Genomic DNA, 26,963 nt, shown 5'->3' on the forward strand with positions numbered 1-26,963 from the left:
TTGTTTGGGAATTATTTTATTTTATTTTATTTGATCTATTTTACTGACAAAAGTCACCTTAGTGCATATTTGGGGTGATTGTCTCACTCATTTGCAGTTCCGTTTCACATGAAATTTCAAGACACTAATTTGTTTACTATAACACTCAAGTGAAAACAGAACTGATATATGTATCTCTCCGTGTGTGTGTGTGTGTGTGTGTGTGTGTGTGTGTGTGTGTGTGTGTGTGTGTGTGTGTGTGTGTGTGTGTGTGTGTGTGTGTGTGTGTGTGTGTGTGTGTGTGTGTGTGTGTGTGTGTGTGTGTGTGTGTGGAACATTTTTCTCCCACTAGATCTTTCACTTTCTAAAGCAGTGCATCGACCATGTAGCAAATTTGAGCCAGTATTGCTATTGTAATTATTATTATTCTCTGTGTTTAGGATATTGTATAGTTGTTGGATATCTTTATATACATATTCAGTCACATTATTTTCTTGTTCCATTTGACTGGGAAAATGAAAATGTTATTTTAGAAACAAATGCACCTCCATTCAGTTTCTTAAACTGTTTGTACTCCTGAGGGAAAGCCACTTTGAAACCTTCTGCTTGGGGATAAAATAGCCTGTCTGAGTCTCCTTTCTGTTGCATTATCAGACTCCTCCATCAGCTCCCTCGGTCTGGAAGGGCTGTGTGTATACATTTACCAAGCTCGGTGGGAAATAACGCATATCCTGGTGTAAAATGTGTCCAGTTTGAATTGACCGAGTGGGAAAATCTGCGATGAACTTAAAACTTTGACATTGTCTTATTCAGTCGGGTAAACAGCCTCGCAGTCTCCCGCCTGCCACATAGTTGTCCCTCAGCACTGCGCTTTCTTAGAAAGGTATTTTTCTGATAAGGGTTTACCCAAAGACTGGGTAATGAAATGACAATCGTAGAGGAGATGGAAGATACGGGAACAGGAAAGAAACACCAGGAGTTGAGGGCAGACAAAGACTAGAGGTGGGGGGGCCGGTGGAGGACAGTGGGTACAGTGAGGCTCCTTTCCAAAACACTGAAACATGACTACTTAAGTTATGCCTGCCTTCACTCTCTTCCTGTAAACACAAACAGAGATCACCATGACTTAAATTCACTTCCTGGGTTTTAACCAGAACCAGAGCCAGAACAGTCATAATATATTTTGCAAACTCACTTGAATGAATGATTTCCATCATTCATTTCTTTTTTTAAATCCTGTCCACAAAAGTAGGAGCTGAGACCCCGTAAGAAGAGTAATAATTGACTCACACACACACACACACACACACACGCACACACACACACACGCACACACACACACACACACACAGAAACGCACTCACAGTCTGGCTCCCCTCCAGTTTTCCAGGCCAGGTTTTAGCTGATTACCGGTATTAACAAAAAAAAAAAAAAAAACGAACTCTTGCCGGTTGGAGATTTTCTTGCCAAAAAAACGGGAATATAAATTAAAAAAAGAAAATAAAAGGAGCAAAAATAAACAGTTAAAATTTGTGATGCAGAGTCAACATCCGCTGACGTCACACCCGCTGCACACCTGAACGCGTTACTTTTTTTCACCTGCATCATTCAAACATGACCATGAATTGTTACGGGTGAAAAAAAAGAAATAGAATACAAATACTTACATAATATATCATTTTTATATTTTGTAATTTTTTTTAATTCATTTTTTTATTTTTTATTTTCCCCTATTTGTCATGGTTTTGGTCACGGAGTGAAAGTCCTGTTAGTGTGGCCCCGAGGGTATTCAGGGTGGGGGTGGGGGGGAGTGAGTGAGCGTGTGTGTGTGTGTGTGTGTGTGTGTGTGTGTGTGTGTGTGTGTGTGTGTGTGTGTGTGTGCGCTTGCGCCCACATGCACGCGCATGGACAGAGAAGTGACGCCCCTGCTTGCATCCAGATGTTCCATGTTTCTCCCTGCGCGCTCTTCGGGAAGGACTACCGAGGACGCCAGTGAGAGTTCAACCGAGTTTGTTAAAAATACAGTAAAAGACAAAAAAACAACTACTATGCACGCACCTTTCGCCTAGTGTGCGTTGGGTTTCCGTGCGTTGGGAGAATGGAGAGCGTCAAAGTGAGCGGCGTCCTGCTGCTGAACATGCAGTTGCTGTGGATCTCGGCTGGGACTGCGGGACGTGCAGCTCCAGACCGCGGTGAGTCTGCAGATGTTTCATTGTCTGAGACCGATGGTCGTTATCGTGGATTGAATGGATTATATGCAACTTTTAAACAACTTGTCTGAAAATCTGGGACCGTATGAATTCTGTGATTATATTGAACATGTGACAGGAGTCTTTCCAAAGTCAGTTGAGAGTCGGAACTTCACTGCATGTCAATGCAAAGATGAAGTTATGTATTTACTTTCAGCTCATTTTTTCAAAAATCTAATTTTAAGAGTCGGGTTTGAGAGCATTCTTTGTGAAGCCACGGTGATTCTGAAAGTCAGTGCTGGTACAATATTTCGACAGAAACAAGTGTCGTGAAGTTTTTTTTTATGGTCTCAAACACTGAAAATGGACTTTATTCTGATATAGTTCAACAATGAAACTTATAAAAACTAATTCTAAGAAAAAGAAAAAAAAAATATATATATATGTATATATATATGTGTCTGTGTGTGTGTGTGTGTGTGTGTGTGTGTGTGTGTGTGTGTGTGTGTGTGTGTGTGTGTGTGTGTGTGTGTGTGTGTGTATCATATTGTCCACAACAGCATAGGATTGTAAATTTCCATTGACGTGGCTCAGCATACACAAGTAAACAACACTGTGAAAAACAGCAGTACATTAAGTACATTAAGACCTCATATAAGAAACTTTAGGACATCATATATAAGGCATAAAACACTGGAACATTGTTTGAAAGAGCTAAAAGTCAAAGTCATCCAATGATTTATTCATATTGATGGCAACTGATTTGAGTGTCAATGTATAAACAAGTAAACAACTGTAAAAACAGCATTATGATCATGAGGACATCATATAGACAACACACATTGTTTAAAAGAGCTAAAAGTGTTTTGAATTTTCTCACAATTTATTGGTATGAATGGGGAAAAAGGGGATAAAACACAAATGTATATATATGTGTGGCAAGAGGGACTATTTTTGAACTGAATGAAAAAGCAAACAAAAAGTCAATAGAAATGTGCTCCTTTCAGAAATCATGGCTCCAAAATTGACGATAAGCCCGTTTCACAGAGATATTTTCCAGTTGTTTTTACAAATAAATAGTTCCACATGAGTTTGCATTACCTGGGGCACCATAAACACGTACCTTTAAAACAGGTACCGCATAGTTTTGGAAAAAGTTGATCATATATCCCCAGAAAGTAGTAGCATCCAACTTTAGATAAAGCAACGCAATGGTTTTCGTTGATCGTTCGATTGATCTCTTCCCCAGCGATTGATCTACTGGCAGCTCTAAATATATCCCAGCAGACAAGTGGCGTGTCCAAACTTCACGGTTCGGGCGGCACCGCGTACAGAATACGTCCCCGGGCGCCTCACCTCACCCTCCCTCGGGGATTCGCTCGGTCCCTGCGTTCCCGTCTCGGCGGCAGCATCGGGGTGCATCTGGAGGGTCACCAGGCTCGGGGCTCCGTCGCTACCCTGTTGTCACTCTCATCTCCCTCCTCGCCCATCCTGGAAATCATCTCCTCACCTCTCAGGGATGAACTTCGCTTGGACTACCATGCCGGGGGAGGAGTCGAGCACCCCGCCAGCTTTCGCTACCCCGGAAGAAACCCGTTCTCCGGGGAGGAACGGGTACAGTTGGCCTTGAGCCTGGAAACTAATAGAGTGACGTTTTTTGTTGACTGTGACGAAGCGGTAGTCGTACCAATAAAAGGGGAAGAGAAGCTCCACCTGGAACTGCCTGAAGATGTTATCATAACCCTCGCCAGCACACCGAAAAGGAAGGACAGCAAATTTAGTGTGAGTTCTTGCATGTACATGCACACTAGACTGCTAATTCCCCAGACGTTTCCTTCTTGTTGTGTTATTTTTCCGACAAGTTTACTCTGTAAATCTCATAACCAGAAAATTCTGTTGATGCTTCAAAAAATGGACTCCGCCGCCAACCAGGCTCGCAAATCCAACAGCCTGAAGGACTAAATACAGCTTGTCCTCAGTGACCCCGATGACCTTGACGGTTTTAAACGTGTCAAACGACAGTTCGCACTGCAAGAAGTGTAAATGTGCTTTATGTACTTTTAATTTCATCGGGCCTTTTGATAAAATCTGAATAATCAGAGGTATTTGATGGTTTAAGTTGGGGAAACTTTGATTCATCCACTTAGCGGGTAAAAAAGACTTTAACTAAAGCCTATATAAGGATACCTTAGGACATTATATTTTCAATATCGTCCTCCATTCTTGGTTTTTATTGAATGAATAGTAATAGTAATAACTGGATGAATGTTTTTTTTATTTTCCTGACTGCAGGGATATCTGAAGACAGCAAAGATTTCCACCAAGGCATATCTGAGGCGGCCTTGGCACTGCGACAATGTCACAGGTAATGAGGGATCATGTGCATCGGGTGAAAATCAGTTTATTTGTGTAGTGGATCAAGTGTGAGACATTGTGTGGTGCAGTATCTCACGTGATCACGGAATGTGGCTAAAAGTGACAATGAAATATCGCCGAGACGTCGCGCCCCCTGCAAACTAAACATTTCAAAACAAACCGGGGAACTATGACTTTGCATTGGATTGTTTATTTGACATGTATGTTGAATATTGAGGATTATGTTACGTTTCTCATTAGCATGTAGCTTCGGGTGCATTGTGAAATTGCGACCGCCCCAAGCTTAAACAGCTGGTTTATAAGTCTTTGTGTGGGATTTCATTTTGTTAGAACCTCCCAGGGTGCTTATTTAGGCTCAAAATGTGTTTTTATTAACTTGAAAGTGATTACCCTTTACTGCCCTGTCCTCTCAACAACATATTTCTTTGTTGTTTTAGATGCTCCTCCTGCATCTCAGTACGCAGCTCCTCATGACCCAGATTCTCAGACTGACAGCAACAGAAATGCTTCAACCAGTAAAGCCCAAACACGCCATAGGCCCCTGCAACAAAATAATCATTATCCCCACGACATCCAGAGTGACCAGCTGCAAAGAGGTGTGGTTCTGGGGCCCCCAGGATTTCCTCAGGGTGCAAAGTCTGTTTCTCAGGAGCAGAAAGATGACAGACTGAAGAGGCTGGAAAAGATGCTGGAGGAGATGGCTCAAATGCTGCAAATGGTCAAAGTTCAGGTGAACGCCGCCGCTCTCTGTGTGTGACCTTTGGCGAGAATCGATGCGCTGCGAAGTATCATGAGACGACACGCCGCGGTTTTGTCTCGCAACAGAACGCGGACCTGCAGTCACGCGTCGAGTACTTGGAGGGATGTGAGTGTGTTAGGCAGCGGTGCACGTGGGAGGGACATGAAATACAGGATGGCCAGCGCTGGCAGACAGACCTCAACACTGTGTGTACATGCTCTTCTGGAAAAGTCACATGTCAAGCCAAAATTGAAGGTAACATTACAGCCTCTCTCCATTTTGAAATGCTTTTACTGTTCCCGTAAAATAAATTGATATAGTAAGTTATTTGCAAACACCGACTGGAAAAAATGTAACTTAAGACATAGAGAAAGTGGCTTGTTTGCAGGTTGCTCTTCCTTTAGATCAGTTGCGTGTCTTGTTTTCCACTGCTTCTAGCCACCGATATTGAAGTATCCGATCCAAACCCAATGAGCGTTTCACAAACAGCTGTGATCGATGTGCACAACTGTGCAGCGAATCCATTTTTTTTTTTTTCAGAAAATGTACTGCATGACTCTTGCAATACCTCCGGTGATGCGTGGAGCGGCGGTTAGCTTGCCTGCTTCAGGTCTCCGGTTAGATTCCGACACAGGGCCTCTTTGTGCAATGTTTGCATGTTGTCGATGTGGGTTTCCCCCCTACAGTCTGAAAACAAATAGTAGTTTGATTGGAAACCCTTAAATTGACGCTTGAATGGTTTGTATGTCTGTTGTCTAATGACAGCTGGGATGTGTTCCTGCAGCTCTGAGAGCAGGATAAGTGGTAAAGAGAATGAATGAATGGTTACATCGAATTAAAAAAAAAGCAGTTGTTCGTTGTTTCCCATTCCAAGCAAGCTGTCTTTCAACATACCGAAAAAAGAGCGAGAGAAAACAGCAGGGAAGCGACGCCCGGAATGATTGACGTCGTTTGCATTTTATGTCCTCTATTTCAATCTCTTGTTCAAATCAACACATACTGAACAATTCCATGACACTACTGGAATAGCGATGGATGGGATGAAACCGATTATTCTCTGGAAACAGGAGCGAGATCAGTGCGTCCATGACTCTGTTTTTTTTGAGCTGATTTGCACTTGATAAATCCCCGTGAAATTGCAGAGACCACTGACCTGTAAAAAGGAAAGTAAAATAAATTTCCTTCCACCGCAGTGGATTTAGTGACCAGAAGAAAACGTCTTACAAGTGTGTGATTTTTGCACACTTGGGATGTTGTGACTTGTTTCGTGTTGATTTGCTGCATATTTGGATTTTCAGTTTTACAAACAGTAAACATCACAGAAAGTAACCAAAGTTACAAACCTTTCTATCTTTCATTACATATCAGTCAGGAAGCAGTTACTGGAGAGCCTGAATGTCTGAAAGTAGGAGGGGAGCTTTTCTCAACATTTTTCTTTTGTGAGTCCTGACCCGGGGTCACGGGGTCACCTATAGTGCAACGTTCACAAGCGACAGCAACAAATCAATAAGATGTCACCCCAAAGCCAGTTACACTGTCCTCGATTTACAGCGGAGTGCCGGTTGCATTTTCAGTTCAACACAGTTAAAGGTCGCGTTATGAGGCCCGAGATTCTTCTCTCCTCGAGGTCTGAAGAAGGGGAGAAAACTTGCAGATAAAGTTCTAAAAACAGGTTTAAATCGCATACATGGTAGATTCTTTGTGATCATAACAGATTCTTTTTTCTTCAGAGAGAGAGAGAGCACTCTTCCTCCCTTGACACTCTAACTTCCTGGGATTAATTGAGTATAAGTTGTGGTAGTTACTGGCTTGTAAGTGGCAAGCAGACCATCTTGCTCCTACTGGTCCCCCTGTACTCCCTTTATCTTAACTATTATTCATTTATCGCCACCCCACCCTTCCTCTTTTAGATCTCCCCTAACTGTCGTCTTCCATACATCCGAAACATTAGCCGCGGTTGATGTCTCTGATTTTCAAGGCCCTTCACCGGATGATATAACTAGACAGAATACCAAGATCCAGATGGCCTTCTCTAGGTTGAACTTTAGGACACTAAATACAGGAAGTATTACTGTAAGACAGGTCTTTGGTCTTTCCAATGCATTATTCCTCTTGGGTTGTCATTGTGGCTTTGGCAATTTTGGCAATCACTCATGTACTTACTTTCAGAAACAAGAGTGTATTGAGGCAGAGGCAAGGGAGGGAGTGAACAAAAAGGCACACAAAGATCTGAGCTCATAAGTAACAAAAGCTATAATATCGATAAGTTTCATTGTGAAAGCTTAGCTTTCATTGGGTCATTTACTGTATCGCCCAAGATTCTAGTTCAGCTGAGGCCACCCAGCTACCAATCTTTTAACTGAGCATCGGCTACTCAGTCACTTCAGCTCCCCTGCACAACTCGGGACTGGATGTAGAGGAGAAGTGCGAGATCACTTATTAAACTAAGAGTGCCAAGACTCGGTGTACTTTGCCCACAAGTTGTTGTTTTTGTCTGAAGGGATTGTGCATAACTTAAAAAGGGCTAAAAGTGACATTTTGGTGTGGAAAAAATGAAGGCAACCAATCAACCTAATCTTGAAAAAATGAATATTGGATTTAACTATTTTATGATGACCCACATTGACTTTTTTTACATCCTCAAATTATCTGTAGTCGAAATATTCAACGTATACACATAGTTTTTTTTATTTTGATCAAAAAAAATGTACAAAATGAAATTGGATTTTACACATTTTCCAAGCAGCTGGTTTGTTTTTACAGAGAATGCATCGTGCACAGTACAGCACTTTGCTTGGCACTGCCCGGACCATTTCCCAATGATCTAAGGAAACCACATACCACTTCCCATCATCATTAACCTCATTCACCGTATTTTGCTCATTTTGAAAGTCCCACAAAGTTATGAAACCTTTGCGTCCCCCCTGACAAACACAAATAGCCTCTGTCCTCTTTCACCAACCTTGCCTTAAAATCTCATTCAGTTTTCCATTAAATTGTTTTTGTATGTAGGCCAGAAGACCCAGTTGTATCTAGTAAAATATAGACTCGCAGACTCACCCTCCCACGCACACTTTGATCTCGTGCACACTTGGTTTGTAAGAGGAAATGCCTGTTAGCTTCTGGCACTTTAAGCAGACTCACTAATCCTCCTCTCACTCTGTGATTATTGCCTCTCTCGCAGTCTCGTACAAAACACAATGACCCTGTCATCATTGGAATAATCATCTCTTCGATGTCCACGATAAGTGTGAAAGAATGTAAAAAGATTTACTCAAAGGCGTTTTGGAAATGAGGGGGTTTCTCCTGAACATTTGACGTGTTGTAATGCTAACAGCGGTCATCAGAATTAGCTAGAGATTGGGTGGGAACAATTTGGACGGAAGTCTTATCTCTATTTATTTAGGAGAAACCTGCAAACCCCATATGAAGGTCTTCCGGGTTTCTTTCAACTCAATTTCATTCTGTTCTTAAAAGACTAACCCTTGCTGGTATTAAAAACTGCTTGGAGGCTGCAGCCATTTATGGATGTGGTTGCAGTCCATAAAATAGGTTTTTAGAGAAACATGTGCATAATTCAACGGAACAATGCTTTCCTGTGAATTACTTGAGAAAGAGTGGAACCAGATGTTGCCCGGTAACCTAGCGGAAAGGTAAACACAATGTGAAGAAAGACAGAGGCCGGAGGATGAGACCAACTGAAATGAATTTCCAAATATCCTCGTTTTTGTTATCAGTTCACCCTCTTTCTATCACTCGAGTATAAAAATGCGATCAGACTTGTCTCCTATGCGATCCTCAGACTGCGAGCCTGACGGTAAAGTCCATAACGTGTCCCACAGTACCCTCGATGGCTGTCGGATTTGCACGTATGAGGTGAGTCTTGAGTTTGAAAGTTCCATGTTGATGTTTGCGAGCCGTCTCCAGCTTACCTTTGTCTCTATCCTTTTGATGACAGGGTGGTAACAAGGTGTGCTCGGGCCCTCAGTGCCCCTCACTGGACTGCACGCTGAGAGAGAAAGTCCCGGGAGAATGCTGCCAGCAGTGCAGAGGTACAGGTCAAGTCAAAAAGCAAGGCAAAGCACAATCTACCCTGTCTGTGTTATGTGATAATGCCAAATATTGCAAAATTCTTTACAATAAAAGCAGCCCTTAAGAGTCATAATCCTGAAAAATCTGCAGAAACTCACATAAAATAGGTCACTTCATGAAATTTACGACAGAAGCTGCCATCGCAGCAATGTGTGATTTTATTTAACCTCTTTAGTATCTTTATTCCCATCAGTCTCAGACATCATTTGTTGATCAGGGCCTATAATGCTGTGATGAGGAGGATGATGATGATGATGTTAGTGTTCATGACAATGATATTGATGATAGTAATGATAATTATTATTATTATCAGTCATTAATTCATAAATTACTACTACTACTAGTAATAATAATAACAATAAAATTAATTATTATAACAAAAATGATAGTAATAATGGGCAGCACGGTGGTGCAGTGGTTAGCCCTTCTGGCTTCACCACAAAGTACCAATAATTATTAGTATTATTATATCCCATTTTATCCTATTTATCACATCCCTGCCAGGCAAAATTGCAGGATGAGCATTACATAATGAACAAATGAATTATTATCATCATCATTATTATTTTCGTGTAATTTTTATTATTGTTATTACTATCATCCATTATTAGTGTTATCATTGACTTGAAAATATGCCATCGGGTAAACACAACGTTTCACTGGAATATAAGAATCAAGACTAAACTTTTTTTTCTACTTCTAAAATCCTATGTAACATTATTATTTCAGGGTCTGTGTCGTCAGGTGTTGCGAGTTAATTTGCAGCAAATGCACCGTAGTGCATGCAGCAACACATTCCTATACTTTAACCTCTGGTTTTACTTTGACTTAGATATATAATCAAGCATGATTGTAACTGTGTAACAATGAAGACAGTAAAATCTCTGGTTGCCGCCTCTTATGAGATGCTTATTCTGCACAAACTGCAAGCTGCGCCTGTAATTGCAAGTTAGGCCATTAAAATTGTTCCAATGCATACATTGTTTTCAGGCTGCGTCAGCTCTGGTGTCCAGTATGAACACAACCAAAAATGGAGGCCAGTAGAGAATCCCTGCAACATTTGCCACTGCTTGGTGAGTCTGATAGAGGAAAACTTGTCTTTTTCTTTCTGTTACCTTTCCCTTTATTTATCTTCTATCGCCATCTTCTCTCCCCAGGAGGGTCAAGTGCACTGTGAGAGGGAACAGTGTCACACACCATGTAGGAATCCAGCTAGTCCTCCGCACAATTCCTGCTGCCCGGTTTGTGAAGGTGGGTTCCTTTACCTTAAAGATCGCTTCCTCCTTTTACTGCAGAGACACTGTCTGCTTTCATATACATCTTGACAGGCTGCGGTGTAAATGGCCGGGATTTTCCCAACGGGGCCGTGATCCCGACTGATGACCGATGCGAAGAGTGTAAATGTGTGGTATGTTTCTAATCCGTCGTTCAATGTCATCTTTTTGCGAATAACACCGATAGGATATGTTTTTATATTTATATATTTACGCATGTTTTTTTCCAGGATGGAAATTTGGTCTGCTCAGTGTATCCGTGCCCGGCGCTGTTTTGCCAAAACCCTGTACATCACAGTAGTGACTGTTGCCCACGGTAACAAAAACCTTCTTTACTTGCCCTCAGCACGTCGATACATTTAAATTGATATAACAATCATGATGGTAAAACCATTTTGAAGACACGTGATGATGCACATAAGATACTTAATGCTTTATTTGTATCCCAAAGCTGTGACCACTGTGAATATGAGACTCAGATGTTTCTCGAAGGACAGACCTTTACACCCAGAGGCGACCCCTGCCTGCGCTGCGTGTGCTCTGTGAGTTCAACACAAAATTTATGGGATTTTCGACCTTTCAGGTTTCGCTAGATGTGAAAAGAGACTTAGATTTAGCTTGCCAGTATTGCAAGTAAATGTTAACATGTAATTGTGAATTAATATAACAGAATTTTTGAAAGGGGCAGCAAGGTAGCGAATGCAGTGGCTCGTATTTCCGCCCCCGGTTCAATTGCGACTGAAGGACATTTCTGTGTAGAGTCTGGACGTTCCCCCCGTCTCACTCGGTCCAAAACTATGCAGGAGACAAATTGGAGACCTTCAATTTCCAAGACATGTGAATGAGAGAGTGAAAGTCTGCATACCTTCGAATTTGTGGCCCAGTGATCGACTGGCGCCCGGTCCAAGCATGAATTCTGCCTCTTGTGCAATGACAGCTGGGATAGCAAACCTGAGTGCAGCATAAGCGGTATAGATAATGAATGAATGAATGATTATATCTGCTAGAAAAAGAAGTTGTTTGCTGTGTTCCCATTGAGAGCGAGTTGAGTAAAACCAGGTTGCCTTTTGACATGCTAATAGCCATCAAACTGCTATGGAGGTTTTTGTTTGTGGACATTGGGACTCAATTTAGTCTAAGGCTATTAATAGCTATAATATGATCCTTTGGATTGTGATCATCATTGTTTTTGTTTCCTGAAAACATGTAGTAGGTTAATGGGAGACAAAACTGAATGGCTGTTTGTCCCTATATGTTTACCCGTGATCGGCTGGTGACCAATGAATAACATCTTAAAAGATGTCGGTTAATCGATAACTTGCAAAAGTATTTTAGAGTGTCCGTGGGTGAAATATCTTGTACTTTTGTGCTTGTGTGCAAGTTTTTTTTTTGTATGTGGAGAGAACTCAATAAATCTTTCAGCCTCGTGATTAAACTTGAATATGTTAAGTAAAAGATAGACTTTGTTTTGTTCGTGGAACGAGCACATGCGATAAACTCAGACTGGTATTTGGTAATCCAAGCTGTGCCCCCTCTGCTGATTTTCATTTAGCGCGAGCCTCAGCTACTTCTTCCAGCAAAACCAGAGCATTTAAACATTTTTACAAGTGACACTTGATCTGCCCTCTGACCTCTTAGGCAGGGGACGTTTCCTGTCAGCGTATGGACGAGTCTTGTCCTCCTCTACAATGCAGTCACCCAGCAAAGCCCAAAGGAGAGTGTTGTCCCACATGCAATGGTCAGTTTATGAAAAAATAAATAATACATTTCCTAATGTTTTTTCTGTCCTACATTTTAAGATGTATGAAGTCATTCAAGGACAATAAGTTTGAATGTGTTTGCACAGATTGTGAATATGACAGGAGGGTGTATGCGGATGGAAAAGTGTTTGTCCCAGCAGGGAGTGGACCCTGTTTGCAGTGCAGGTGCAAGGCAAGTCTGTGTTTGACACGCCAAGTATTATTCATTTTTCAAACCATTAAAAAACATTACTTTGTCTATTTGTCTGTTTCTTGCATATTTTCCCTTTTGTTACTGAGCATGTGATTTTATGATTTCCAGCATAGTTTCTTTCACCAGCTTGTTATTTATCATAAAGTGACATTTTTGCATGTTGTGTACATTTTGCACATTTTAGGGTGGAAATGTCATTTGTCATGAAGAGAAGTGTCCTCCGGTGCGGTGCCCCAATCCCATTATAGATCCACATCACTGCTGCCCAATCTGTAAAGGTATTCACACACACACACTGAAACGTAGGTTATCGCTGTGAATAAGCATACATCCTTTTCTCATTCTAGTCTGTGTTTTGGAGGGGCTGGAATACGAAGAAGGCACCAAATGGCAACCGGAGGGTCCTTGCTCCAGCTGTACCTGTGTGGATGGAGACACTTTATGCACACACACACGCTGCCCCCCAACCAACTGTCAGCATCCGACAAAGATCACTGGTAAACACCCGTGCTTTTGTTTGACGTGTTCATATGCAGACGGCTGTATATTCTAGCCGCCTTGTATTTTTTCTTCTCCAGGCTCATGCTGTGCCGTATGTGACAGCTGCACATTTAACCATCGCATTTACAGCAACGGTCAAAGATTCGCAACTCCCGACCGCCCCTGCCACATCTGCACCTGCCAGGTAAACGTGACCCCCGACCCTCGTGATATACGGTGTAACCGTCATAACGGCTGATGCAGCCTCCTGTCCCCCTAGCATGGCACTGTAGATTGCGAGAGAAGAGCTTGTCCTCCAAACAACTGCACCAACCCCTACACACCTCCTGGCGAGTGCTGCCCAAAGTGCCCAGGTACTAGTCAGGCATCATGAATCTCTGTTACTCTTATCCAGGTTTACGCGATCCTCAGTTATAAGAATAAGAATAAGAATAAGAATAAGAATAAGAATAAGAACAACTTTATTTATCCCGAAGGAAATTGATGTGCCAGAGTTACAAGAAAAACATAACAATAATAAATAATAGTAGAAAATTATAATCAATCAATCAAACAATCAATCAATCAATCAATCAATAAATAAATAAAAGGTGGGGTAGAATAAGAAATACAAATTAACTATAAAGTGTCTCAGTAACAAGTCAAGACTTTAAAGGGTCTTAAGGTCTTAAGTACCAATTGAAAGATAAGGAGTGTTTTTTTTTTTTTTGTATTCCTTAACTAAATTGTAACCAAAGGAAGAAGAAGTTAATAGAATTAAAAAAAAGTAGAGAATTTAAGAAAAAGAGACACTAAGGTGAGAAGAAACTGGCAGGCAGCTGCCCGAGACAGCGCCGGATGTAGTCTTCCCTCAGCCAGCGGGAATCTCAAAATCTTTGTACTTAAGACACTTTATAGCCTTGACTTGTTACTTTGACACTTTATAGTTTTATTTGTATTTCTTATTCTCCCCCCTTTTTATATACTGTTTACACAATTTCCCACTATTATTTATTATAGTCATGTTTTAGTTGAAACTCTGGCACAACAATTTCCTTCGGGATAAATAAAGTTGTTCTTATTCTTATTCTTAGTATATAGTATAAGAAATATGTGTCTTTTTCCCCCAGACTGCGCTTTTGAAAACCGCGTGTTTCTGGATGGAGAATCCTTCCTCAACCCCGTGAGCGTGTGTGAGGTGTGTAAGTGTGTGAGTGGCAGGATCGACTGCAACCACGCAGCGTGTCCTCACCCTCGCTGTAATTCTCCCCTCCCTGGATCCTGCTGTCAAAACAACTGCAACGGTGAGGGATAATCAATCGGCTATTGGAAAAGGATAATAATCAGTTGTCTGATTATAGTTGTTTTGTTCAGGTTGCAGCTATGCTGGAAAAGAGTATCCCAACGGTCAGGAGTTCCCCCACCCAACTGACAAATGCAGGACATGCAGCTGCACAGTAAGGGTTGACCTTAACGGCTAAAAACTTGTGAAACCAGTTTCAGTTCAGCCGTGTTGTGTCCATTGCAGAACGGAAATGTCCAGTGTTTGATGACGAGGTGTCCGCCGCTGCCTTGCTCCGATCCGAAAGAGCTGCCGGGAGAATGCTGCCCTCAGTGTCCTGGTTAGTACGGGTTTAAAATACAGGTTGGTTCAAGTGTGGATTACATGTGCAGAACTTTCAAAGGCCTGACCTTTGATTCCAATGTACGGCACATAATAAGCTTAATATATACAACGCAAATTATTCATAGCGGGTTTACCCTGGTTTACTGCCACGCCATGCCTACCTTTACATGGTCACGTATAATGCATCATAAATGAGATGTGGGTGCCAAATATTTAGGTCTCAAAGGAGTCTTCCATTTATACTGTTTTCAATAAGACTCCCTCTTAAATTATGGTTTTCTGGACCCACTGTGGCATGATAAAAAAAAAAAAATCACAAAATGTCATGTAAGGCTTAACAATGTTTCATAAAAAGTGATGCAAAACAAAATGGAATAGTGAAAGTGAAATATTAGTTTTAACTTTATTATTATAGTATAAAGATAATACATTCATCTCTGCTTTTATTTAAATTGTTGACATTTCTCCCTCGGTATGGAATTAAGTCTAATCTAATCTTAAATTTGAGAAATGCAAAACAGTGCAGTTTTGAAGTCTTTCAAAATTTGAGGATGTAAATTTTACTCGAATAAAATAAATCAGAAGTCTAATTTCGGTTTGCTGATTTCAGTGATGCGAGTTTGAAACTTGGATTTTCTTGATTAGTGGTCAAAAGCAGTCATATAATTTGGAGGCATCTGTCTGACTCTCCCCACGGATGTGGCTTCAGCTCCCCCAGCAGGCTGCGTGTTCGAACAACGATCCTACAGACACACTGAACGTTTCTACCACCCGACCGACGTCTGTCGCTCATGCGCCTGTTCCAACGGGACGGTCCACTGTCAGCGCAAACCGTGTCCCTTTGCACCGTGCTCGCACCCGATCACACAAGAATGCTGCAGGACCTGCGAAGGTGCACGTTCTTATCTTTCCAGTGAACTGCACCTTTTACCATGTGGAAATACAACTTCTATGCATTTTTTCCAGCCACTTAAAAGGGAGGCGTTACTGTCAGCGTATATCCTCCCATATCTCGTTATACCTCACTCCTGCAGGTTGCCTGTACGACGGACGAGAGCACGCTAATGGAGAGTCGTGGGATGATGTATCCGACCCGTGCGCCGTGTGTGTGTGTCGTGAGGGATCTGTTCAGTGTGAGAGAAAGCGCTGTCCACCCACCAGCTGTACCCATCCAGTCCAGAGACAGTGCTGCATGTCCTGTGATGGTGGGTGATGAGAAAACAAACAAAAACAACAGATTAACCTACTGCTATCTGCTATCTGATGGTGTCGCACGTCCATTTTCTGCTTGCAGGCTGCACGTATGACGGAAAACAATATGCTGACGGGGTCGAGTTCAGCAATGGCGAAGATCCATGTGATGTATGTCACTGTTACGGAGGGGACGTCATCTGCACTAAACTGCCCTGTTACGGAGATTGCCGCCATCCTTATACACCCCCAGGGCAATGCTGTGGAGAATGTGAACGTATGCAGAATCAAAATTAACGTCCGCCCACAAACATGGTTTTGATCCAAAACTTTGTTTCTTAATCATTCCCATGCCTAAAGAAACTAAAGCAGAAACATTGGTTTAATTTTTTCAGGCTGTTTCTACAATGGAGCAGTGCTTCTTAATGGACAGTCCGTTCCCGACCCTGGAAATCACTGCTCAGAATGCACATGCAAGGTGATGTCGGCTGACACACACATACACACGCTTTCACGCTGGTCACTTTTGTTGCATGTGTTCAAATACAACAAATATGTTACAGACTGGCTCAGTGCAATGTGAGAAGAAGACTTGTCCAGCAGTCCACTGTTCTCACCCGGTCACTGGCCCATGTGGTTGCCCTCTTTGTGATGGTATATCAGCTCCCCATATTGTTTTCTTGACCAATCAATTAACCTTGTGAACTATAAGATGCATTGAAATAACCACAATTTCCTTCAAAAAAGGCCTCCATGTTGAAGTCAATTAGTTTGAGAGCCAAAGGCCCACAACCATGTTAATATTAAATTCAGCGGTACAAGACTCGGACAAAATATGTTCTGTAGCCGTGCGGTGTTAAAAACCAACGCTTTGTTTGTAGGTTGTCAATACCAAGGTGAGGATTACGTAGATGGACAGATCATCCCTGGAGGAGAGAGAGACTGTCAAGATTGCACGTGCTCAGTGAGTCCCGAGGCATTTTTACACGTCGCACGTCAACATCGCAACAAGTTTGCATCTCGTAACCACTATTTTCCGTAGCGAGGCGAAGTGTCCTGTGCAAAGCGAAGATGCCCCGGTGTTTCGTGCCCGCACCCAGCACTGGATGGCTGCGCGTGCGGAGTGTGTGACGGATGCAACTTCAGCGGCAGAGACTGTTTCAATGGGGAACGTTTCCCGCACCCGTCAGATCATTGTCAGCTCTGCTCTTGTCTGGTACTTAACGCAGTCCGTTTTTCACTTGCAGAAACAAATAACAAGACATTTACAGCATATGATGGTGGCATGCTCGTTTATCATAGAACGGACACGTGGTGTGCACGCGCAAATCTTGTCAAAGTATCTCTTGTCGGCATCCGGTGACCCCTCCGGGAGAGTGTTGCCCCGTCTGCACGGGGATCTGCTTGCATCAGGGGAAGGAGTACCACTCCGGTTCAACCTTCACATCACCTTCTGATCCCTGCTCCTCATGCACTTGTCTGGTAAATCTATCTATTTGAAAAAAAAAAAAAATACCAAACTGTGTCACTGTATTGAATATTAAGCAGTTAAATCTAGCTGCTTCTCCATTTTTCTGTTCTCCTTTACCCTCATGTTCTTCTGATCAGAACGGGGTGGTAAACTGTCAGAAGAGACCTTGTCCGGTCCGGTGTTTGCATCCCGTTCCCTCTGACAGCTGCTGCCCCGTATGTGACTCCTGCCTGTATGAGGGAGTCGTCCACTCTCAAAGTCACAGCTTCACATCTTCTTCCAACCCCTGCCGGCGCTGCAACTGCCTCAGAGGCACTGTGACCTGTTCCCCCCTGGTGTGCCCCCCAACACCCTGCCTGCAACCGCTTAAAAAGCCAAATCAGTGTTGTCCTGAGTGCCCAGGTATTGTTTTTAAATGTTCTCATTCACAATATAGAAAGCCTGGCTGTGATTGTTGAAACTGAATGTGTTTCATTGATATTCACAGCTGAAACCCAAACAAAAGTTTTATTCTCCTTTTTCTGATCTCAGTTTGTCGGTTGGATGGACAGGAGTACAATGACGGGCAAACATGGACCTCCAGCACCAACCACTGCTCTACCTGCACCTGTCAGGTCTCACTTTTCAACCCCTATATTGTTTAAACATCATTTGACAAGCATTTATCATCCATTAGTCACGGAAATTACAAACCTCCAGCTATAATTCTCACACTTTTTACCAATAAGCAATGATGACATCGACTTACAGCAGAGTCATGAGTATGAGGACACAAGCGTGAGCTTCTAGTGTTATCAACATTGCTCTTTCTATGGCAGTTTTTATTTTAGGTATATCATAAATGCATTATCGATACCACTTATCCTGCACTTAGGATTTCGGGGTGCTGGAGCCTATCCCAACTGTCATTTCGGGGTCTCCAACTAACCTACCTCATGTTTGTTTGAAAAAAAACAAAACAAAAAACAATCAAGATCACATTCAAAAGGATTATGATTGTCATATTACACACATTCATGGCTTAAAAAAGGCATTTGATGGCTATTATTACTAGATAACTACTGCTGCAATATCACAAAATTATAAAGTTAGGCAACATTTAAAAACTACAAAGTTTTCGAGAATAGAGAGCGAGTGTATTTTAAGTGCAATCTGCTTTAACTGCCACTGTTTGACATGATATAAATGTCTTGATGTTAGAACAGCTAAAATTAGTATTTAGAAATAAAGTCAATTAGAACAACATGTCAGGAATAGATAAATTAAAGTGTGTTTTGTTCATTTGGCGCTTTTATCGGTATCTCACCGGGTTTCTTTGGAAGTCTGTCTCTTTATTTTCAAGTCGAATCAAGGAAATATAATCTCTTGTCTAATTTGTCCTCATCCTCAAGGCAGGCGAAGTCGAATGTGTTTCTCCAGAGTGTCCCAAATTGCCCTGCATGCATCAAGTGACTGATCCAGGATCCTGCTGTCCTCGCTGTAGAGGTAAATACTCGGATTAGCCAGAGTCTTAATTGTGGACAAAAACAAATTCTTCGTCATGGTCACGTTGATTTTGTTCTCAGGTTGTGTCTACGGAGGGGAGGAGCGCGTAGAAGGGACAAGTTGGTTTGCAGATTCGACCCCGTGCATGACGTGCATGTGCGTAGACGGTGTGACCACCTGCTCGGAAGTCCGTTGTTTATCCCCCTGCGTCAACTTCATCAATGTTCCTGGGGAGTGCTGCCCTATGTGTGCTGGTAAGTAACTCCGTAATAAGTCATTAAGGTTGGCGATACACTTTGAGATTCTTAGTGTGAAACAAAGCGACATGTTTTATATTACAATTTTGTCGGTCTGAGTTTGTGGCGTTTGATGGTTGAAATGGGATTCTTCTCCAGACTGTGTATTCGAAGGCCGAACTTATGGGCCTGGTGACAGTTTCCATCCGGCTGGTGATCCCTGCCAAATCTGCAATTGTGAGGTATGATGCCTAATTTCGAATTTAGAAACCAAAATCAGACATTAACTTCTGAATGTAGTTTTAGGGTCACAAATAGAAGATAGTGTAAACCTATGTTTTGGAATAGCAATTGATTCTTAATCTGAAATGACCAAAAATGGACCAAAGAAATTGCAACTTTCGTTCGGTCCAGGTCTAATGCTTACCTGAAGCTCACTTTTCAATTCAGCTAAATTCAATGTATTGTGTCCAAATTCTGTCATCCCAAATTTCCTATTGAAACAACAAAAACACTAAACTGTGTTTATCTCAGGTGACGCATGATGGACAACAGCATCTTCGATGTTATCGAAAGCAGTGCCCGAGTCTGGTGGATTGTCCAAAGAGCAACATCTTTTTCTCCGGACCGGATTCCTGCTGTCCTGTTTGTGCACGTAAGTAAAATCACAACTCAATACATGGAAAAATACACTGCTTCACTGTAAGGTCACTGAAATCGGTTATAATTTGTGTATGTCTGTATGTATTTGTGTGTGTGTGTGTGTGTGTGTTTATGTCCAGAGCCTCTTAGTAACTGCACTTCTGCACTGATTGGCAATGAGGTGTTGGCCACAGACGACCCCTGTTTCACCTGCCAGTGCAAGGTGCTGCAACACTTGTATGCTTTGTAAAGCTGACATATAAATTAAATACATTACAGTTTAACAAATTAGAAAAGCAACAGAAAAGTCTCTTTTCCTGATATCAGCAGGTGAAGCTGTAATTGTTGAACTGTTTTAACTACCTTGTGACATTTTGCCATCTATACTTCCATGTTTGCTATTTAGGACCTCACATGGACATGCCTACAACAGAACTGTCCTCCTCTTACTTGCCCCATGAATGAACAGTTTATCTCTCCAGACTCGTGCTGCCCTGCGTGTAAAGGTTGGTTAATTCGTACTTGCAATATGTCTTAGGCTTCCAAACTCTTTTTGGATATTAAAACTTCAGTGTGAGTGTGAGGGCATTTTCCGTCTGTCTTACAGATTGTGTGATCGAAGCTCAGAACAGACGCGTTGTCAACGGCAGCAGCTGGACGGACAGCGAAGATGACTGCGTCACTTGCACCTGCAACGTAAGTCAGTCAGATAAACAGGTGACTCTCGATCGCACAGCACTACCTTGACTTACGAGTTTAATTTATTCTGTGACCAATCTTCTAACTCAATTTTCATTTTCAATATCAACTTAAATTTCCCGATTTAAATGAACTGAAATCCTATTCATTTATTCCAGCCCCCTGAAAATCTTACTTGCTATACATTTAATGCTACAATTTATTGCCAGATTTAACTTAGCGGTACACACTATGCCAAACTTTATCGCTAAGCTTAATTACATCCATACAGTAGAAATACTATGATCATCCTGTCTCGCAATAACAACACGCACGGCTCGCTCATATTTTTCAATGATTTTGGCCTTTATATCCAAGAAGATCATGCTGTTCTTCTTCTCAGCACCACTCCTGGCTCTCGCTTTCTTAGAACCCATGGTTAAAATGGAGATATTGTCCAAAATAAGCAAAACGCTAAAAAAAAGCAAGAGCAATAGCCTGACAGCGTTGCTTGCACGGCAGGATAACCATGTTCAAATAATAACTCAAATCTCAGCTCGCATCATAAAGCAAAAAATCGACCGAGATACGACTCGGATCTTGGAAAATTCGTAGATTGATTCTCTGGTAATAATATGTTTAGGTATGTGCACTTGCTACAGTTATATGACAAAAATAAAAGTTTTATAATGTGGCCTAAACGGACCTGAACTTAATACGGACTGGGATATCTGTCCAGAATGAGTATTGAAGTACTATGTTTGTGTGCTTTTTAGTTGGGCTACATTGAGTGTAGCATTGAAGAGTGCTTATCTGTGGACTGCCTGGATGGTCAGACACCAGTGAAGATTCCAGGGAAGTGCTGCTATGAATGCCAAGGTATCACAACATGTCAGCACGGAACGCTCCGTCCACATAAACTCCTTTAAATTTATTTAAACCCAAGTTTTTCTGCCTTTGCCCTTTGTGTGCCGTAGAATCAGGAGGGTCGTGTCTGCACCAGGGGACTATATATAACTCACATGAACAGTGGGAGGTGGACGAATGTACGACTTGCACATGTGTGACCGGAGACGTGCACTGTCACACTAAACGCTGCCCTCGTCTCACCTGTGGAACAGTCAGTATGAAGAACAACACAAGCACAGACACACACTTTATTGTGGTTACATCACACTTACAAACCCATTGTGTAAAATGTAAAAACAGAATGCAATGATTTGCAAGTCACTTTCAGCCTCAGTTGAATACACTCCAGAGACCATATATTTAACATTCAAACTGCTAAAAATTGTAGTTTTTTCTTGCAAATATTCACTCATTTTGAATTTGCTGCATGTAAAACATTCCCAAAAAAAGTGGGAAAGAGACATCAAAAAACTGGGGAACTTGAGGAATGCTCAAAAAACACCTGTTCAGAATATTCCACAGGTGGATTGGAAACAGGTGATGATGTGTGAATGAGGTGGTGAGGTTATGGATGTGAAATGTGTTGCGTTGGTATTTTTTGGATTTCATAGCCTGCTTTCTTTCTGGTTTTCACAGTGAATGTGATATGAGAGCTGCAAACAGTTTGTCTACAAGAAAGTTAATGTTCCTTGGTCTTTTTTTCTTGAAAAACTTGAAAAGTGTTATGTGGTTATTATTCATTTCATAAATGGTGTTATTTATTTCATTAATCATTTTATTGTTTATTATCTGATTTTTTTTTTCCCTGTCAAGATGCCAGAAAGGGTTCATTTTTGGTTATGTGCAAAAACAATAAATGTTTAGGTTTAGACACCTCTGCGATCGTCACACTTTTTGTTACAAACTGGCTCGACCCCCCGGTCAGAGAAGGGAAAAGTTATTTGGCCCTCGCAGGAAAAAGTTTGGGGACCCCTGGTCTAAAGCAAACTACCATGCAAAGCGGAGGCCACACATCAACAACACCCTTTGGGCCCAAGCTCATCTACATTTCAAATTGTTGTTGAAAATAACGGGCATCTTGTCCTCCGGGCCAAAGAGGAAAAGGACCATCCAGATGGTGCAAAGTTCAGAGGTCAGCGTGTGTGAGGGTACGAGGCCGGGATCGTGTCCATGGCTTGAGGAACTTGCACATCTGTGAGGGCACCATTAATGCTGATATACATAGATGTTTTAGAACAACATATGCTGCCTTTTTCCGGGGACTTCCCTGCTTTCAGCAAGACAATGCCAAGCCACATTCTGCATGCATTATAGCAGCGTTGTAGTAAAAGAGTGTGGAAAATGTGTGGCGCATTATGAAGAACAAGATCCCGGACAACAACGGAGACTGTTGAGCAACTGAAGTTGTACATTAAGCAAGAATTGGAAAGAATTCCTCTTACAAAGCTTAAACAATCAGTGTCCTCAGTTCCAAAATGCTTGCTGAGTGTTGTTAAAAGGAAAGATGATGTAAAAATGCCTCAGTTCCAGCTTTTTTGCGATGCGTTGTAGGTATCAAATTCAAAAAAGAGGGAATATTTGCAAAAAAACAATAACTTTTATCAGTTTGTACATAAAATAAATTGTCTTTGGAGTTTATTCAACTGAATACAGATTGAAAGTGATTTGCAAATCATTGTATTCTGTTTTTTATTTACATTTTTACAACAACCTCCAAACTTCATTGGAATTGAGATTTGCACATGTGAACAAGTTTGAAATGGACTTGCAAAATAGCTTATGATTTCCCACCCCAGCTCTGATTACAGTCCCATCAAAACTTTGTGTGTGTGTGTGTGTGTGTGTGTGTGTGTGTGTGTGTCAGGATGAGATGCCAGCAGTGATCCCAGGTTTGTGCTGCCCTCACTGTCTTCCCCGCCCGGCGACCTGCATCGCATTTGGAGACCCTCACTACCGTACTTTCGATGGCCGCATGCTGCACTTTCAGGGGACGTGCACGTATGTCCTTGCACAAGATTGTGAGGGGGGAGACTTCAGGTGAGATGCATGTCAAGTATTTATTCAGATATATGTTCATCAGATGGTTTGTGGTATATCCATGGATCCTGGCAGGTTGAATCTGCAACCTTAGCATTGTCTGTGCCTTTTGCAAGCCGGTACCACCAGTGCTGTAAAATATACTTTGACATTTCTTTATAAACTAATGCTTACAACATTTATTTGATAGACTGTGATTTTTTTCTGTCTGGTGCCAGGTTTTCCTATCCAACAGCCTGCAATCCATCAGTGTGTAATGTTTTTTCAGCATTTAAATCATAGATTTTGTTAACTTTGCTCGAAAGCTGAAAGCAGTGAATATTTTTTACCGGTACAGCTCCCAGCAATAACAGATGGTGTCATTTGACTGTTTTTTTTTTTTTTTAAAGACAGGAGATTACAATGACGATTCTGTTCTGAGTGTCATATTAAATGTCTACCAGCAAAAGCCTATCATTTGCACAGTTAAGATGAAAAATGATCCTTCTGCCAAATCTTCAGTCAGTGTTTCTTACCTTAAAATCATGCAGTTCAAACCAAATCCTTGGATCACCATGTGCGATTTAAGGTCTTTAAAAGCACTTGATATTCAAGCTAACCTAAGTTTGAGTAATTGCTCTATCCGGAAGTATGCTAGCCTGTGTGACCACCTTGAGTTTTAAATGATAAATTGTTTTTTGTAATGGGACATTTTGAAAGAGATGCAGAAAGTACAGGTTGTATCCCGTGCTTGACCACAGCTTTGTCTGCGCAGCATTCACGTCACCAATGACAATCGTGGACGCAAAGGAGTGTCCTGGACCAAAGAAGTGACCGTGTTTCTAAGTGATGTGACAGTCCAGCTGCTCCAGGACTGGATTGTGAAGGTTTGTACCTACAACAAATCAATGAATATGTAACACAGAAATGATCTGCGAAGACATTTTTTTTTTCTTTTTTTAAACCACAGGTCAATGGGGATGTTGTGACTTTGCCGTTCCTCATAGAACCTTACATTTATATTGAACGCCAAACCAACACCATCTTACTCAACACCAACATCGGGCTAAAGGTACTGGCCTTTATTTCTTCCAGCTCTCACTGGCGGTGGGGATAACACGTAACTACATAGAATATTCCAACTTTTCACATCAAGGTGCTGTGGAATGGTCGCTCGCACGTGGAGGTGAGCGTGCCTGGTTCCTACAAAGGACACACCAGAGGTCTCTGTGGAAACTTTAACAACTTCTACCAAGACGACTTCCGGAAACCCAGTGGACAAATCGCCATTACAGAATCTGATTTTGGCAACAGTTGGAGGGTAAAGACAAAACAGATTGATATTTGTAATGATTAAAAAAAAAAAAAATTAAAAAGAAAATTAAATGATTAAAAATTTGAATGATTTAAAACAAATATTTTAATTATTTAAAGAAAAAAAAACTACTTTCCAGTAAAGGGGCCACTGAAAAAGATTTATCCACCGTAATTTAGGTAACGAATGGCAGCCATTCCCTGTCATCCTGTCGTCCTGGAGAAGACGTCAACCCATGCAAGGATGCCGGCTACCAGGCCAAGAAAGGGGCTAATGCCCGTTGTAAGGTTTTGAAGTCTTCCATCTTTAAGCCCTGCCATCGCGTGGTCCCTCCTGAGATGTGGTACGGAGCCTGTGTGTACGACCTGTGCGCCTGCGGGGCCAACACTGACGAGTGTCTGTGCGACACGCTGGAGGCTTACGCCGGTCAGTGCAGAGAGGCTGGGGTCGTCCTGCAGTGGAGGAGCCCTTCTCTGTGTGGTGAGTTTGTGAAAGTCCCTATTATTTTGCGTAAACCTCTTGAACACATATTGATCAACCATCTCTGTTGTTTTAATTATTGGCTGAAGTTGAAATCCTACTCAAAAGATAATAGTTTACTCTCGTTAAAACACAGCGAGAAAGCCACCCTCCCAGGCATCCGTTCATTGTTGGAATTAGAAATCAACTCTCCATGCAATTCAATGTTTTTTTTTACTCAACCGTGCTAAATGACCATTTCATACATATCTAAAAAGGTAAATCAGCCTGTTAGTTCTGAATGCTTGCAGAATTCTGTGTCACTGTGGGGCTTCGTGCCGCTCTCTTCCACAGCTGTGGGCTGTCCGACGGAGCGAGGCTTTGTGTTTGACGAGTGCGGCCCGCCGTGTCCCGTGACCTGCTTTAACGTCGCCGTGCCACTGGGGGTGATAGAGAGCCACTGTTTCAAGCCTTGCGTCCCGGGCTGCCAGTGTCCGGCCGGTCTGGTGCTTCACAACAACTACTGCATTCACCCGGACAAGTGCCCTAAGATAATACATGGCAACCCCTCATAATGCCTGCACTACTTGAACACACACACACATGCACTATCACCTCAGATTGCCTTTCCCCCCAGGACTGCATAAACCCTCTTTAACTGTAAAACTAACCACGAATTCACCACCAATCCTTCTACATAACCGGGGGTTTTCCTTTTTTTTTTTTTCAAAAAAGAAATACTCTTTGTTATGTGTTTTTCTTGAATATTGATTTTAATATTTAAAGGCAGCACTGAATATTTATTCCACATAAGGGTTTGTCATTACTTGTTAAGATGTCACCACCTGTCGACACATTTATGAAATATTTTCGATCATGTTTTAACTCATTAATTATTTTGTCATGTCAAATTGACTATACAACCAGACATATACTAAATATAAGGATAATTTAAGCACTGTCCATTGTCTTACTGTTTTTACAGTAAGCCGCATAATCTCAGGTACACTGCTTTATGCCACAGTCATACCAATAAAAAATCTATATATTGTTAGTGGTTATTCATGTTAAAATGCCAAGATACCAAAATTGTCCTGTTATAAGTGTACCATTTTTGTTTTTTTAAGCTGAAATTCATCATTATCGAATTGTTTTTCATCAAACCAAGTCATTGGGTTGAGTAATGTCTTGGGCTTAGTCTTAAATGAATCGGGGAATTTATTTGACGATTGACAGAATGTGCAAAAATCTGAAATATTTTCAAAATGTATCAACTGAGAATAAAGTGCACTTAAACAAAGCCCAGCCATCCACAAAGGGTGATGTTATATTTCTTGACACATGCCCGAGACAAAAATCAAAACGTGTTCGATGCTTTTGATTTACTCATCTTATAAAAAGAAAACAAAAGCGGATTACTCAAGATGTCAGATTGAGATGAATATTACGTAGCACTGCACATATTAGAGAAGCAGTCTTATAAGTTGCTCTAAAAGCTCTGATTTTTTTTACGATGAGATGCAGTTAACCAAACAACAAGAATGACTTGTGGTCTTGAAGATGACATGTTTTCCTACATTTCTTACCCGCCCGTTCCTCTGCACACTCCATCCCTTGCATTTCCCGTCTCAACGTTGTTAATGGGAGCTCTGTGATTCAGATGTGCTTCGCCATTTAATGGTTATTCCTTGGCCCGCGTTAACAACCCGCTTCTCTGCTCTTTGGAAAATTGGTTTCGATTGGGGTCGTTTAATTCCGCCGCCAGAAAGGGATGGGCCGGTAAAGTTGCAGTTCGGCTCCAGAAATGAATCAAAATTGTACAACTCGTGAGAATTTCGACAAAACATATGGG

General features: G+C 41.7%; 1 protein-coding gene across 1 annotated transcript; it reads left to right on the plus strand.

Moving 5' to 3' along the window:
* Positions 1-1,919: 1,919 nt before the first annotated feature.
* kcp (kielin cysteine rich BMP regulator) lies at positions 1,920-26,385 on the plus strand. The gene is made up of 46 exons (XM_086162688.1): positions 1,920-2,171; positions 3,418-3,950; positions 4,461-4,533; positions 4,982-5,274; positions 5,370-5,538; positions 9,086-9,159; positions 9,242-9,335; positions 10,366-10,448; positions 10,533-10,626; positions 10,704-10,783; positions 10,880-10,965; positions 11,101-11,191; positions 12,288-12,387; positions 12,496-12,581; positions 12,787-12,880; positions 12,950-13,099; positions 13,181-13,287; positions 13,363-13,456; positions 14,213-14,386; positions 14,457-14,539; positions 14,611-14,704; positions 15,419-15,601; positions 15,744-15,914; positions 16,004-16,177; positions 16,296-16,378; positions 16,464-16,554; positions 16,782-16,864; positions 16,943-17,116; positions 17,203-17,382; positions 17,509-17,773; positions 17,903-17,985; positions 18,763-18,856; positions 18,937-19,110; positions 19,252-19,334; positions 19,627-19,747; positions 19,875-19,957; positions 20,141-20,240; positions 20,342-20,430; positions 21,189-21,291; positions 21,390-21,532; positions 23,186-23,358; positions 24,113-24,224; positions 24,308-24,409; positions 24,494-24,658; positions 24,832-25,132; positions 25,466-26,385. Exons 1-46 carry the CDS (start codon positions 2,078-2,080, stop codon positions 25,684-25,686), a joined length of 6,297 nt encoding a protein of 2,098 aa, XP_086018814.1. The 5' UTR covers positions 1,920-2,077; the 3' UTR covers positions 25,687-26,385.
* The last annotated feature ends 578 nt before the right edge of the window (positions 26,386-26,963 follow it).

This window comes from Fistularia commersonii, chromosome 17 (assembly GCF_037954325.1).
Source record: "Fistularia commersonii isolate RoL2024-O1a breed Wild chromosome 17, RoL_Fcom_v1.0, whole genome shotgun sequence".
NCBI classification, from domain to species: Eukaryota; Metazoa; Chordata; class Actinopteri; order Syngnathiformes; family Fistulariidae; genus Fistularia; species Fistularia commersonii.